Below are 16,529 nucleotides of genomic sequence, written 5' to 3'. Positions count from 1 at the left end.
AATTCGCGCCAAAAACCAATGGGCACAAGTTCACATAGGGGCACAAATGTGTACCAAATTTCGTTCGATTTCATGCGGTAGTTTTTGCTGTAGAGCGGCCACAAAAAACTGGTCACACACAGACGTGACACACACACACACATACATACACACATACACACACAGACAGACAGACATTTTCCAAAAATAGTCGAAATGGACTCAGCACACCTCAAAACGTTCGAATCCGTCAAAATTCGAAATTCGAAAATTTGCACGAATCCAATACTTTCTTCTATATATTAGATATAGTAGAAAGTAAAAACGTTCTACTAATTGAAGCTGGACATTGTCCAGGAATGGCATTAAATGTCATCTGGAATGACAACAAACGAGCTGATGTGTGCATCAAATGACTTCCTTTTACTCCAATCTAATGTCATTTTCCCATTATTGGCAATTTTAATGTGATTCAATCGTTTACTCTCTAACTATCACCAACAGTAGCCAAATCGAAACCAAATTTTAAACAACCAGAACGTAGCATTACTTCTTGAGATAGGGCACTCAAAATGGAAAAAAAGAACGGGTGATTGCGCTACCCCCCTTTTTAGCTGTTGACACAAAAATAAAATCAGTTCTTATACCCACTAAGGGTTACTTGCCGATAAATTTTTCTTTCATTCCGTTCATTATTTCTTGAGATACAGCAGTCACAATTGACGACAAAAAACGTTCTATAGCTCAACCCCCGTTTGAGTTATTGACACCAAAATTGAATCAGCAACTGTTCCTGTTAGTACCAACATATGGACCAAATTTTGTTTGATTCCGCCAGTTACTTCCTGAGGAATAACAAGCACGCGTAACTCGAAAAACGTCCCATTGCTCCACCCCCCTTGGAGGAATTCGCGCCAAAAACTAATGGGCACAAGTTCACATAGGGGCACATATGTGTACTAAATTTCGTTCGATTTCATGCGGTAGTTTTCGTTGTAGAGCGGCCACAAAAAACTGGTCACACACAGACGTGAAACACATACATACACACACACACACACACATACACACACACAGACAGACAGACATTTTCCAAAAATGGTCGAAATGGACTCAGCACACCTCAAAACGTTCGAATCCGTCAAAATTCGAAATTCGAAAATTTGCACGAATCCAATACTTGCTTCTATATATTAGATATAGAAGAAAGTAAAAAAACATAATTACAGCATACACTATTCAAAACCCTTCATGCTTCAAAAGGATCACTAACGTTAAAATAGCATTTAAAAAATGAATGTACTTCAATAAAAAAAAAAATTTAATAAAATGAAAAAAATAATACCTTCATGCAAGGCTGTTAAGCAAGTTAATAAGACTTAGACTATAGAATGTTATAAAACAGGATGGCCAACTATTTAGGGAAGAATGCTACAATCTAGATAAAAAATACAATATCGTGCCACTGTCAACATTTCCAAGATACTGAAAACTATAAAAATGCAAAGCAAAAAAATGCTATTAGGCTGGTTATGTGATCTTTTATACAAATAGCATTTTTTCGATGCAAGTATGAGTAGAGTGGGGATATAAAAAATAACATCTATATAAATAAAACAAAGAATATATATATGGATATATGTGTGTATATATTTCGAATTTTGACGGATTCGAACGTTTAGAGGTGTGCTAAGTCTATTTCGACTATTTTTGGAAAATGTCTGTCTGTCTGTGTGTGTGTCACGTCTGTGTGTGACCAGTTTTTTGTGGCCACTCTACAGCAAAAACTACCGCATGAAATCGAACGAAATTTGGTACACATATGTGCCCCTATGCGAACTTGTGCCCATTGGTTTTTGGCACGAATTCCTCCAAGGGGGGTGGAGCAATGGGACGTTTTTTGAGTTACGCGTGCTTGCTATTCCTCAGGAAGTAACTGGCGGAATCAAACAAAATTTGGTCCATATGTTGCCATTAACAGGAACAGGTGCTGATTCAATTTTGGTGTTAATAACTCAAACGGGGTTTGAGCTATAGAAGGTTTTTTTGTCGTCAATTGTGACTGCTGTATCTCAAGAAATAATGAATGGAATGAAAGAAAAATTTATCGGCAAGTAGCCCTTAGTGGGTATAAAAGCTGATTTTATTTTGGTGTCAACAGCTAAAAAGGGGGTAGCGCAATCGCCCGTTCTTTTTTTCCATTGTGAGTGCCCTATCTCAAGAAGTAATGCTACGTTCTGGTTGAAATTTGGAATATATGTGAATCCCAATGTAAAGAGGCTTTGGTTCAATTTTGACGCCAATCGCTCCAAGAGGTGTTGATTTTTTTTTTTTTTTTTTGCGAATTAAAATAGCTTTATCAATGCAACAATAAGAAAGATAAATCGTAATAGATTGTCATTTGCGTATTTCTCGTGATTTTAATCATATGGAAATGATCGGAAATATTATCTCAATGATTTAAAATGTTTAAGAGTTGCCATCTTATGTTTGTTAACAAATAAAATATTCGTAATTAATTCAAGCAAGGCTTTTAAAATAACTTTCAATTTTCGCTCTTTGCTTTGCTTTTGCAAAAATTCAGACATTGGGATGGTCGTCAAGTTTTTGCATGTGTAATTTTGTTTTTGTTGAGAATATTGCTTCCTCCTCAAGCATGGGGAGGAATCAGAAAAAAAAAAAAGAAAAATATAGAAGAAAGATTCGTGATGGCCACAACATACTAGTTTTTCTTGGTTGTGACTAGATAAAATATTTTTGATGTTTTGAGGTAAAAATTTCCCTTTTTGATTATTATTTGGCAATTTATCTTCTTTCATTTTTTAAGGATTTCAGTTGTATTTGTTGAGGGTTGCGTTTAATTTTTTCAGGAACTTTTGATTTGCCGTTCTCTTTTTTTGAGAATAATTATTTTCACGGGAAGTTTTGTAGTATTTTTTTTTTCTGTAATTGAAGCCTGATTGTTGAACATGCGTCACTTGACAAAACTTTTATTTTCGACGTAGACCGTGCAAAGCCAGGCATTGCAGCTAGTAATTAATAAAACAAACATTCAAATGTGGCAGGGACTGCGTTAAGCATTCGCCAATGCGTCCAATACGATAAAATCTTAAATTTGGCGAGAAAAATTCTAATTTGGCAAATTTATTGGCAAACAGAAAATTTTCCGAAATTTCCATAGAAAAAATCCCCCTTCAGGCGTCAACCTAGACAAAAATTAGGTCCGTTTACAAAATTTGATCCCTAAAAACGGACCTTTCACAAAACTCTCAGACTCTAGCAGTCTTAGACTCAATACCCTTAAATTTATGTTATTCCCATGCCCTATCATAATGGTGAGAAAAAAAAACCTGAATTTCATAGCCAATCTTCATTTTTCTGTAGCAAGTTCTGTAGCATTAAATTTGATTCCTTTCTTCCAGATATTCAAAACATAGTTTTCCAAATTCTAAAATCTGGCGAGTAATTCTCTTTTGGAAAGTTATTGCAGGCTTCAATGAAGAAGTAATTCACCAAACTTTTTTGAAAAAATCTCATAAAATAGTTGCTGATTCTGAGCTCTAGTTCCTATTTTGTTAAAGCAGTGTACTACAGTCAGCAACGGAAAAAAGTTTTGATCCTAGGCACAAAGAGCTTCTTGACCAATAATACAATGAAAGTTAAAAACTTGTTATCCAATAAGCATCATTGTTCAAACTAATGCAGTTTAGAATAAAATTGTCAGAATCAAAATTAAAAACTTACTTCTTCTAGGATCTGCTCTGATAAAGCTCACTGAAACAAAAATTGTACTTTTTATGAACAGCTTTTTTTTTTACTTTTATGATAATGAAGAATTAATATACTCAAATGACAAGCATTCTAGAGAAATGTTATTCAAATGACATGCACAAAAACACATGCACTGTTGACCTGAGAAAAACAAAATAAGTCTTTAAAAGTATTTTTAAATTTAGACAAACTTTTACAATATAATAACTAACTAAATTTGCATGACAAAAGCAGTTTTTAAAAAAACATGTATAACTTAGTTTTAAGCATCCAAGAAGCGATTAATTTATGATGGAAAAAAAAGGACCTGAAAAGTTGGGCAGAGAAAAGTCATTCAAAAAGCAAGTAATTATCAACATATACCAAATATTTTTGTTTCAATATACAATGCATTATGACTGAGTGTCATATTCAACAAAAACAATGAATAAAAAAAAATACTAGACAAACTTTGTATAAACACAACTTTGGTAGGTTGATAGATAATTTACATCCTCATCACACAGATTTTGGAAGACACAATATTCCTTTGCTGAAGAAAATTGTTGCTATGTTTTTAATACACCACAATAATTTCTTAAAATTGAAACCAGGTACCGCCATTAATACATAAAAAATTTTCTTCTGGGACCTTGTATTCTTGGCCAATCTCTTTGACAAAACATACAGGGTGACATTAAAGTTGATTGCCACCAGTGGCGCACCAAGGGGTTGGCATCAGTTACGTATCTAGGGAGGGGAGGACGGGGCGGTCCGCCCCGGGCGGCACTTTTTGGGGGACGGCAATTTCACACTTTTAATGCAAAAAAATTTCACGGGTTTTGCCAGTAAGGAAATCATGCTTTTGATCTATTACTGCAGGCAAAAAAATAAAGGTCTTCGAATCGTAAGGAATTAATACGACTGTGATAATAAAATTACTCTAATACAAAACATGTGTTTTTCTTGTGGACACCTCAGCACTATTGTTTGTTTTTTACGCCCACCTCATCCCTTCACATCCCATCTTTTAGCTAAAAATTAATTATTGAGTTTTTATAACTTCAATACCAGCACATTCTTGAGGGTGTTTAAGCTCTGAACCTTCCTGTATAATGGTTAAAGATAGTCAAAGGTGTTTATTTAGGACATCAACTTTAAAATCGCCATTTGATCCAATGTTGACCAAAACAGCTTAAAGTTGGGTTTTTGAAACTTAAACTTCAAAAACATTCTAAGGTAGGGACCCCAGATGTCATCGCAGTTGGCTCCAAATTTCGTTTTTAGAAATTTCTGAGAGAAGACTGCAAATTTCTTTTTTTCTCAGTGGCGAAGAGCTTAAACAGGGTGGCGACAGATCAGGGAGATCAGGGAAAAGTCAGGGAACTTTATTAATCAGGGAAAAGTCGGGGAAATATCAGGGAATTTTGAAAAAATAACAAAAAATCAGGGAAAATTTGTTTTATGAAGAAAAAAAATTTTTTTTTTTTGCTTTAAAAAATTAAGTACTTTAATTCCCTACGCATTTTCTGCCAATATCTGTTCAAAAAAAAAGTAAAATTACTGAGGTGCGATTATACGCTTCCGCATATTTGTGCATCTTTTTCCCTCAACGTCAAAGTATTGAATCTTACTTATTAACCACAGGATAAACTTTCGAAGATTGCTTCTGGGTCTGTTAGGTTGTTTATTTTACCTAGCTTGAATTTTTCTTTTACGCTTTCAATGCTACGTAAAATAAACAACCATACAGGCAAAGAGGAAGCCTTCATTAATGCCTTAGCTCCTTTGCTTTTATTCCATTGTCTCGAAGTAATTAGCGCACTGTAATCACGATTTCAAGAAGAAATCTTTGGTTTTTGAATTACTACTATAAAAGCTTAAAAGTTATTACTTCTTCGCGTTTTTAATTTAATTGCTAAAATTGTACTTTTAATTTAAAAAAACTTTGTTTTTTGCCGTTACACTATTTGTTGTCACAGCAGATTATAAAGGTTTTCTTTTCTTCAGACTTAAGTGATTCTTCAATTTTATGATCAAGTTGTATTCTTCTTTTATATATTTTGAAATTAACTAATTGCTTTTTTTTTCTCGCATTTCAAAGTTGTTTGTTGCAAAAGCAATCTAAGATTTTTTTTTTCATTACATACTGACATCATTTGAAACAGAGTTAACTTATATACTTAAGTAAATATCTTTATTTTTTTATTGTTAAAATGCTGTATTCATTCATTAAAACCTATGTTCTTGATTAGAGAAAAGCTCCCTATGAATGGATGTCAAATGGTTTCATCTGTTTTGCATAAATGTGTCAATTAGTTATATAAGAATAACTACATTACTTCTATTCTTTCACTATTACTTCTTATACTTGCAACAATTATTATACTGTTTGAAAACTTAGTTCAAAATAATTTCAATTACTTTTTAGTTCTATCATAAATACACATCTCTTTTTAAGAGTAATTTTAATAGTTTCTTAAAATTCTAATGCTTAGTGGTTTCTGGAAGTAAAGTATTTTTTTATTTTTTTTTTAATTTTTTATAATCTTTCCATTGTAGAAAAATTTAATATACTGTTTTGTAGGGGTTTTTTTCCCAAAAAAAATTGACTTGATAGGGTTTTTTTAAAAACCATTTTATTAAAAAAGTAGCATCTTTTAAAAATATATCTTTAGTTCAACAAGTTACACAACTTAAAACGTTTAAAATACTGCAATTTATTCAAACATACAATGGATTTCAAGTAGAGCAAAGAAAGAAAACTATTATGTCATTGGTAACGTGAATCAGGGAAATTTGAACTTAATGTCAGGGAAATCAGGGAAAAGTCAGGGAACTTTTTTTCACGGTTCCTGTCGCCACCCTGTTAAAATAAGCAACGGTTTTGAAAAAGATTTCGGGTGAGAAACCCCCTAACGAACTCTCTCTCATAACGTTGTCCGTCAAAAAATGGCTGAAGTCGCGTTTTTAGGACGTCATTTTCAAAAAGTTTCTAAGGGAGGCGGAAAAACCATCTGACTTCCCAACACTTTTGGAAACATTTGGAAACGTATGCCGTCAAAGATATCATATGGTGGGACTCTGAATTGCTTTTTTTTCTTCTGCAAGAAAAATAAGAAAGAAAAAAAAAATGTATTTTCTTGTTTATTAAAATACTTTTGACACTTTACTGTGTCAACTATTTTCCATCAAGAAAGGGTGGCAAATTGAGGAACCACCCCAGGCGGCAGAAAGTGTAGCTACGCCACTGGTTGGCATGAGGAGCTCTCCCCAGGGCACGACAACAAGCAGGGCGGCAATTTGCCAAGATTATTTCAAAAAACTGTTATGATTTTTAGGTAAAATTGAAACATGAAATGGAAGAATACAAGTTTAACTAATACTTACAAGAGTATGGTAAGAACTTGCTTTTCCAGAAAAAAAAATTGAGACATGATTCCTATGTATATCATGATCAAAGGAGCTGTTCTATTGTTTGGTAGTCAAGAACAATTTAGACATTACTTGGACTGAGTTTAACAAGCTAACGAGGATGGGCTATATAGCCATGACTGATAGTATTAGGACCAGGACTAGTGTAACACTGGAATGACTTTAAGGTTTAAGTTTCCTTTGTATGCACTTTGAAGACGAGGCATTTTTGCGCATGGAGAAGTTTAAGCATCCAGGTGTATGAAAACCCTACTCTGGATATCTTTCCTGGAAGAAATTGAAATTTGATGAGGATGTACTTGGACATCCTCTTTTCTTTAAAAGATTACATGCTTAGCAAGTATGCTCTTGATGTCTTGGCAGGCCTTATCAATTAACCTTTCCCTCTCAAAGTGACTTACATCATAACAAAAGTTACACTCAGGTGTACCGATGGTTCTAAAATGAACAAGAGCACATGGAATGGGGCTCTTTGTCACAGACATGGTATTGAATCCTCTCGTCCCTTGGACAGATTCACCTCTGTCTTACAGGTTGAAGTTTATGCCATACTGATGCGTTGCAGTATTTGCTTGAATCAAAACTATAGAAACAAATGTGTTCACATCAGCTCTAATAGTCATGCTGTCTTAAATGTGCTAAACAAGAATGTAATGATGTCCCACATTGTTTGGGAATGCTATAATATGCTGTGCACTCTTGCAAAACTGAATAAAGTCTCAATTGGATACCTATACCCTTAGGTGTGAAAGGTAATGAAATAGCTGATCACCTTGCTCTGAGAGGTTTTCATAACGCTTTTGGTGACCCTAAACCAGCAATCTGGACTTCAAAGAATCTCATTAAGAGTGCCGGTTTTTAAATTTTTAGAGCAAAACAGTACAATAACTGGCATAACTTTGATGGGTAACATCAGGCAAAGAAACGTAATAGGGATTGTCCTAGTATTAGGGCAAAAGACCTCTAAGTCTGAATAGAAAAAGTGTTAGGAAGGCAATTACTGGTCATTGCACTCTAAAGCAGCACCTCAATAGGGTTCGTGTTTATGCACTATAGCAGGATTTTTACACAACTTTGGTAAAAATTCAGGTCCTGAGGACCCAGAAAATCCAAGAGAAGAACCAAAAAAAAAACTGGGGAAAATGCAGGAGATCTATTTAGTAATTGCTTTTAAGCTTCAATGACCACGAGAATCCAGCAGAAGGAATTAAAATCACCCTATTTCTCTATTGTTGACCAGTCAATGGAGTTTTAGTGATAAGACTGGAATTTACAATGACCTCCAGGGCAGAGCTCAGATAGCAAAATATCTCAGGTTCATAAGAATCCCTTTGTATTGTATTCTAAGAATGAGCACTCTCTCAACTTTTATCTTGGGGACATTCCTGAAAACAACAATAGAAGCTAAAAGTGGTTTCAGTTGCAATCTGGGTGGGTCACTGGGATAAGTGGGTCACCCCCTAAAACTGAAATATGGATAAAGTTTTCAAATTTTTTTGCACTGATCATGTTAAATTTCATCACATTGATTGGTTTTGCATATATTTGGGCTTTGTGGATTTTTTTCCTAGGTCATAGCACTTAGTCAAAAAAAAAAAATTTGATTTTTCAAGCATCATTTTCAAAGAAGTGTTTCCAGGTTAGTTTTTATGATTTTTTTTATGGTAATAATTTTTTCACGTATAGTTTAACTTAAAGTTCATAAAGCGACAAGAATTTTTGCATAAAACATTATTAATAAGTGTTTAAAAGGAGGGGCCCCACTTGCCCCATAAATTTTTGCTATACAGGGTAAGTGGGTCCCCCTATAATAATGGGGACTTCAAAATCAAGAGCAACTCTGATTAAAGGTTTGTATTAGTGAAACACAGGACAACTGTGATGATCTAGCAGGAATTGTTTGGTATTTTCACCCAGAAAAAATTCCAGGAAAACAAAGGAATGCTTTCTGCTTGATCAATCAGAGGTACTTGCTTAGTATTTCATGGTAAAACTCAACTTTAGCAATAAATTTTGAGTGTTATAATCTCATTGTAACTGAACAAATAGTTTCTCACATAACTAAGTCTTGCAAGTGTATTTTAAATAGAGGTGCGCAATGTCATTCTTTTTAATAATCCGTTCATCAGAGGACCGTTCGTTCTTTTGATTTACAAGCGATCTCTCTGCACGATATACTCACGTACATTTGAAATGTTTCATTAGATAAGCAATATTCTTTGAAGAAAAAACAACTAAAATCATAAAAAGTAGGAAAATATGGCTATGAAAAATGAATTTAAAAAATCTTTATTCATGTTTAGATAAATAAAGCAATTAAAGTTCATTTTGTAAGATGTTTCTCAGTTGCCGAATGGTAAGATATGTTTTCCATTCCAAAAATCGCAGGTCCTTTTTAAGCGCGTCATAAAATAGGGTTATTAAATTTTACTATAATAAAAAAAAAATTGTTTGTCATGGTAGAAAATTTACATGATTAAACTTAAGTGAAATAGTGCTCTAATTCTAAATAGAAATATCATATGTCCAAGCGTAGTATGGTCACACATGAAAATTAAACAAAAAATAATTTTTAATCTGTACTTTAGGTTGCATTTTTAAAAAAATGTAAATCACGAAATAAGTAACAGAGAGAACTACAAAAAAGAAAAAAAAGAAAGAAACAGGCTACAATATTAAACACGAGAATAAAGAAATGTTCATTAAAACTATATAACTAGAGAAACTAACAAGAGCAAATTTAGTAAGTTTACTGTAAATTTCAAATCAAAGGGCTAATAAAAAGCGAACAACAGTCTCCTGTTCAAGAGAAAAGAATGTAAATGTCGCAAAAGTATCGTCTCTCGGGAAAAAATTACAAAAATAATAACACACAAAATACAAAAGAAACACATTTACAACACAAATTTATCAACAAACAAAGATTTATCCAAAAAATAACAAGCAAGAGACAATTATTTTTAGATGAAGGACTTCTAGACACTTAGAGGAGACGTATCGTGCATTGTTAACAGTATCACCAACCTGAGTGAATTCAGAAAGAGTATTTTCAATTGTAAGAAAGTTGAGTACTAAAATGAGTGTCAGGCTTAGAGACAATTCAATAGATTATTTTTTTTTTACTATTATTGATTTTTTAATGACATTTGTTCCTTCATTTTATATTCGTTCACGATACGTTTTCATAAATAATATTATTTTTGTACAAAGGTATGAAACGTGGTAACAAAACAATATGTTTTCAAGCATTTTTTGTGAAATTTCAAATACCAGTATCCAAGTATCATTTTTAAAATACCGAATACTGGTAACGAATTTTTCGTCCGGTATTGCAATCCCTAATCAAGATTTATGCAACCTACTTTATTCACCCTCCAGACTAAAACATCTAGAGGGTGCTTATTTGATATTTAACAATCATAAAATTGAAAACTAAACATTTCATTTACTTTATATTGTAAATATATAGAAAAACATACATGCAAACCTTGCTAGACGCATCATTGTGGTGTACACAAATTGGAAGGGATAAGATACAAAGAAGAAACTCCATCCTAACAATCCAGTTGGTTGCCAAGAACGCACAGCAAGAAAGACTCTGTAAGATTCAAAAGGAATTATCTTAAACATAATGCATTAATCACAATCTTAAGAATTTTATTGTCCAAAAATGATATATCGGAGAAATTCCACAGTAACAGACAATTCAGTTTTTTTCCCAAAACACCTAACCAAAACTGCAAATATCCTTGTATCATCCCATGTAATAAGCTTTTCATTAAGTTCATGCAATGAACACCTTTTTATCATTGCTAAACTTAATTAAAAACAAACTCAACTCAGAGCTGCAACTGGGAAAAAATGTTTGGAGGAACTCACCCTTGGGGTTAGGGGGGACTCACCAAAGAAAATTAAATTCAGTAGTTGTGTTTTGAAGTAAAAACATTAGAAAATGCCAGTTTCTTCAAACTTGAACGTTAATTAAAAGTTAACTCCAACGTGGTGCGTATCTGTAACGTGTCATTGTCATACGATGTATTGTTTTAGACTGAGTGTGAGGAATTATACCATAAAAAAGTAAGTTCTTTATTTTAGATTTCAAAAAAAAACTTTCACTTCCTAAATTCTTTGTTCTTACAAATCCTTGAGGGGTTCTTGTAGTTTTTAACTTTATTTTTACTGTATGTAAATTAATTTTACAAAAATAGTACGGTTATTTTGTTCTAAAAGTTAATTCTTATAGATGCCACGAATTATTTAGACATTCTATTAACGTGCCTCCTTTAGGTACTGAATTTCTGAAAATAAGTTGACTCCAGCATTATATAAAAAATATAAAGGTGTTGTTTTATGTAAAATATAATAGGTATTTTGAAAGCATGTCTGAATAGCAAATAAATGTATGGAATTTTTGTATTGTTTATGTTTAGGATGTTCTGTCGAGACATTTCTACTTTTCATACATCGAAATGTGAGTAACTAAGTGCTTTTTTGACTGAAATAGTTATTGATTTTGGGGATGTTTTCCGCTTTAAACATCGCAATTTGAATAGCTTTGCTCTTTTTTAGCAGAGTATGAGCTATTGGTACATATTTCATTGGTAAGCTGTTATAGTAATTTGTCAATTTAAGCATTTTAAATTCTTTCTAGTCATTGTTCTTTGTGTACAAAAACTTTCTAGTTTCTGGTATTTTTGAAGCGTATATTCGTGATGTTTTTTTGGTGTGGTTTTATGTTGTTTTTATATATATTGTGTTCTGAAGTGCTTTGATCATGTTTTTTATCTGATTTTTTCTTGTTGGCGCTAAAAAAGCATCGCTAAGAACAATGTATGACATATGTCGTCATACATCGTTTTCTTGGCGACGCTTTCTTGGCGCTAACAGGAAAAAGTCGCCAAGGGTGGGGTATATCACATCAGTTCCGAATATAACATATACAAAGATGTCTTGTCTCAGAAAATGGATAATTTAATATTTTCATTCAAATTCTGTGTCTCTTCAGAAATTGAATGCTAAAATTATCCTGTGTTAAACTCTCAGTATAAATATTTTTCAATAACTCATCTCCATAGATTTCTAATATTATAAATTAAATATTCTTAAATAATGATGAAGAAAGAACCTTTGGTCTGGTGGACTAGCAACCACTGGAGGAGGAGTTCTTGGTAAAGGCCTGTAAACAGATGGAGTACCTTCCCTCATATTTAAGGTGACTTGTGTGGCAACCTAATATAACACAAATCTATCAGTAATGCACATAATTTAATATATTTATGTATAAAACATATTTCATTGTAAGAATTAAGAGTTTTTGAAAGAAGAGTCTCTTTTCAATGTGGAAACAAGGTCAGCAAAGAAATTCATACTCCAAAGCTTCTTTTTTTAAAATTACTATCATCCAGTTTTTAAATCATTACCAATTTAGGTATCCATAAACAAAGATTATTATATATGTACATAAGCTGCTGTGAGTGGACCATAATTACATTTTGATAAGAGTTTAAAAAATGAAATAAGCTTTGCCAAAATTTCTGTGCACACCCCATTTGACGCTATTCGATACAATTGGAACAAGAGTTAAAGGCATAAGTGCCCAAACAGAAATAGGTTTGGTCGTTCATGAGCCTTTGACTAGCTGTGTATTTACTCACAACTATTGACTTACATTTGTAGATGAACACGTAGTTTAATGTTTACTAATGCCTTCTTTAAGGATCGCTGAACACTGAGGTCCAAATAGTTCTCACTGACTTTCTAATATCAGCTAAAACCATGAATATTATTTGAAATAACTTACCTCCAGATCCCAACTATGTGAATCTAATATATAACGACATCTTTCCATATCTTCTATTCCAGTCAGGTCCTGAAATGCAGTGAGGAAAAAATATGCATAAATAGCATGAAAAAATTTTTTCCTGATTTCTCAAGACAATAACGAAAAGAACAACAAAGGTAAATGAAGAATTTGGTATTAAAACTAACTCAATAAATTTTTAGAAATTTTACAGGAGAGTAAAAAATAAATTTCATGCTCAGGCCACTTAATTTTGCCAAAAGATTTTTTGTATTAATAACATTTGGAGCAGTTCATTGTTTTCTTTTATAACTTAGTAACATTGTCCAATGATTGAAAGACAAAATAAATCCATATTTAGCTGATATTTAAATTAATCTCTTTTTTCAATGAAATCTTTATCTCAATTTTATGTCATATACTAATTAGCCAGTATAATAAAAAATGCAAGTTTATGAAGCATAAGCAATTTGTTACAATAACATTGTTAATATTAGCCTTAGACTTTTTCAGTGGCGATATGATAGATTCAGCTGTTTTTGCATCAAAACAAGTTTTTTTGCAGCGTTTTCCAACCTGATTGATGTATTCCTTAAAAATTACTTTTAGCATCAACAAAAATAGGTGTTTAGCCTCAATATACAACAATATTGATTCAAAGCATCTCATACATGCATACAAAAAACATGTTGTACAGAAAACACTTGTATGCAACAATAGATGACTCAAGATAAAATTTCAATTTTTACTGGAGAAGATTCTTTTTGGGGACAATAATTAACAAATTAGTTAGAAATGGAGGAACTGATGTGATATACCCCACCCTTGGCGGCTTTTTCCTGTTGGCGCCAAGAAAGCGTCACCAAGAAAACGATGTATGACGACATATGTCATACATCATTCTTAGCGATGCTTTTTTCGCGCCAACAGGAAAAAATCAGATAAAAAAACATGATCAAAGCACTTCAGAACACAATATACATAAAAACATAAAAGCACAACAAAAAACATCACGAATATATGCTTCAAAAATGTACAGGGAAGGGGTTTTTTGTAAACATATTAAAATACAATGAAATAAATTATTGTATTAATTACAAGTCGAAATTAATGCATTAATTTTTTTTCATCATTTCTCCGGGATACGAGCCCTTGGTCTCATAGTACTTTCGTAATGAGACCTCGACTCGCCGGCCCTGCCTCGGTCTCATTACGAAAGTACTATATGAGACCTCTGGCTCGCCAGGACCTCGCTCCGCTCGGTCCGTTATCCCTCCGACTGTTAACATACATTACAGTCGGAGTATGGTCACAGTTATGTATATTTTCATGGAGACACCCAAGGGTGGCTCCTTCCGTTCAGTGTACAATAATGACACAGTTTTAAGTGTGAAATATGCACCATTATTGTGCAGATTTATTAATAAAATTCAGCATTTTTAAGAGTACAACCAAAAGAACTTTCAATTGTTAACATAAAATTCAGTACCTAAAGGAGGCAAGTTAATAGAATGTCTAAATAATTCGTGGCATCGATAAGAATTAACTTTTAGAACAAAATAACCGTACTAGTTCTGTAAAATTAATTTACATACAGTAAAAATAAAGTTAAAAACTACAAGAACCCCTCAAGGATTTGTAAAAACAAAGAATTTTGGAAGTGAGAGGTTTTTTTTGAACTCTAAAATAAAGAACTTACCTTTTTATATGGTATAAATATTCACACTCAGTCTAAAACAATACATCATATGACAATGGCAGGTTACAGATACACACCACGTTGGAATTAACTTTTAATTAACCTTCAAGTTTGAAGAAACTGGCATTTTCTAATGTTTTTACTTCAAAACACAACTACTGAATTAAACTAACACAAAATAAGCATTCCTGTAAGGTATATTGCACAAAACAACACGTATCTCTCCTGCGTAAAACCAAGTAAAGAACCCAAGTAAACAAGTTCGCCTTCACGTTGCCAACCACAGGTTAGCTTCACCAGGGATGCCATGCTTAAAAATTTATCGCCTCATTGGCGAGAAAAATATTTCAATTTTGTGCAAAAAATCGGATGTCGCCAAATGGGGGGGGGGGTATATCACATCTGTACCGAAATGGATAACAGACCAGACCCTCCCCCAGGCTTGGGTGGAAGAGGGAACTGCGCCCAACTTGCTCTTCGGTTCTAAGTAAAATGCACTCAACTTGCCCTTTTATCGGTAAAATGGCGCCCTGATTACCTTTTAGTTTATGAACTGGCATCCTTTTGATTTAAGATTCTTACTAGGAAAAGGGAGGGTGCCAGTCTCCCCTCCCCTTGTTTTCCTATGATGTCCTCCCCCTCAGGACCCTTACGTAATTAATGAATGGCCCCTAATAAATGGCATTTAAAAATGTCTGTACCAAGGTTGGCCGGATTGGACCCAATTGGGTTGGACCCAATGGGTTTTTTTGAAAAAACCCATTTAAAAAAACCCATTATTTAGCCCACTTTTGGGTTTTTTTAAATTTTTTGAGAAGTTTTTTAAAAAAGTAATTAATTTAAATACTTTTACAATTTAAACTTCTATTTTATTTGTTCTTCACCACAGACAATGGACATAAAAAATGAATTTTGAACTTTAATAGTATTTCTTAACTCTTAACGGCATTAAAAATACTTCAAAGATTTAAAAATATATATTTAACTTTTATCTTTAACTGGTCAATAAATAACTCAAATTATCTTGACTAAGTCTTGTCACGTCTGATTTTCTCAATATTTGTAGATTGTACAGAGGAAACTACTCTAGCTAAAAGGCTTTCATGTGAATTATTTTCTGCAACCCGACACGTCACAAATTTCGAATTAACAAGTTATATTGTTTTTAGAAATTAACAGGTTTTACAAATGGTCGGACAGAAAACAGAATAGGATGTACAGTATTTTCATTATCTTACAAAAAAGTTTAATATTTCTTAATCTGTACACAGAAATAGAAAAACAGGCAACATAAAATTCAAAGAAATGTCTTGATTAAGCTGGAATTCAGTAAATAGGGATTTAAACTACTTGAGGTTCTACAGTAGTTTTGCATAAAAAAATAAAATACAATAAAGTAAAATGCAAAAAAAAAAAAAAAAAGTAGTAATTAAAAACGAACAATAGATTTTATCACTCAAGAAGTATTTTTGCCTTAACTGTTGGTAATCATGGAAACTAAAAAATCTGAAACTTCACCATTCTTGGGTTTCGTCGTCTTTCATACTCTTCTTCAGAAAACGCTGAATTTTAACTCGTTTTCCAGTTTTTTTTACCCCAAGACAATTCTTGTGCTTTGTTCATATACTTACGCTACAATATGCTACAAGTACCCTACATTTTCCCTAAAAAAAAGACAAAAAAACCCACATTTCTTTTAAAAAACCCAGCTTTAGTTGGGTTTTTTTTGGGTTTTATTTAAAAAAACCCAAAAAAACCCTGGGTCCATGGGCTTTTTTAAAAAAACCCGGGTTTTTGCCAACCCTGGTCTGTACTGCAAATTTTCACTGCTTATTAACTTATAAAATAAAGCTATAACAGTTTTTG

At 32.8% G+C, this 16,529-nt stretch overlaps 1 protein-coding gene across 2 annotated transcripts in view; it reads right to left on the bottom strand.

The window, feature by feature from the left end:
* LOC129221536 (FAS-associated factor 2-like) overlaps window positions 1-16,529 on the bottom strand; it is a 56,335-nt gene that overhangs the window by 38,281 nt on the left and 1,525 nt on the right. For both annotated transcript variants that reach the window (XM_054856027.1, XM_054856028.1), the window contains exons 2-5: window positions 12,965-13,033; window positions 12,290-12,393; window positions 10,644-10,762; window positions 3,724-3,753 (exon numbers count right to left, since the gene is read on the bottom strand). In XM_054856027.1, the coding sequence (XP_054712002.1) occupies window positions 3,724-3,753; window positions 10,644-10,762; window positions 12,290-12,393; window positions 12,965-13,033 (322 nt within the window). The remainder of the gene's footprint in view (window positions 1-3,723; window positions 3,754-10,643; window positions 10,763-12,289; window positions 12,394-12,964; window positions 13,034-16,529) is intronic.

The sequence above is a fragment of the Uloborus diversus genome, chromosome 4, assembly GCF_026930045.1.
Source record: "Uloborus diversus isolate 005 chromosome 4, Udiv.v.3.1, whole genome shotgun sequence".
Classification (NCBI taxonomy): domain Eukaryota; kingdom Metazoa; phylum Arthropoda; class Arachnida; order Araneae; family Uloboridae; genus Uloborus; species Uloborus diversus.
This window is presented reverse-complemented; position numbering and strand designations above follow the sequence as displayed.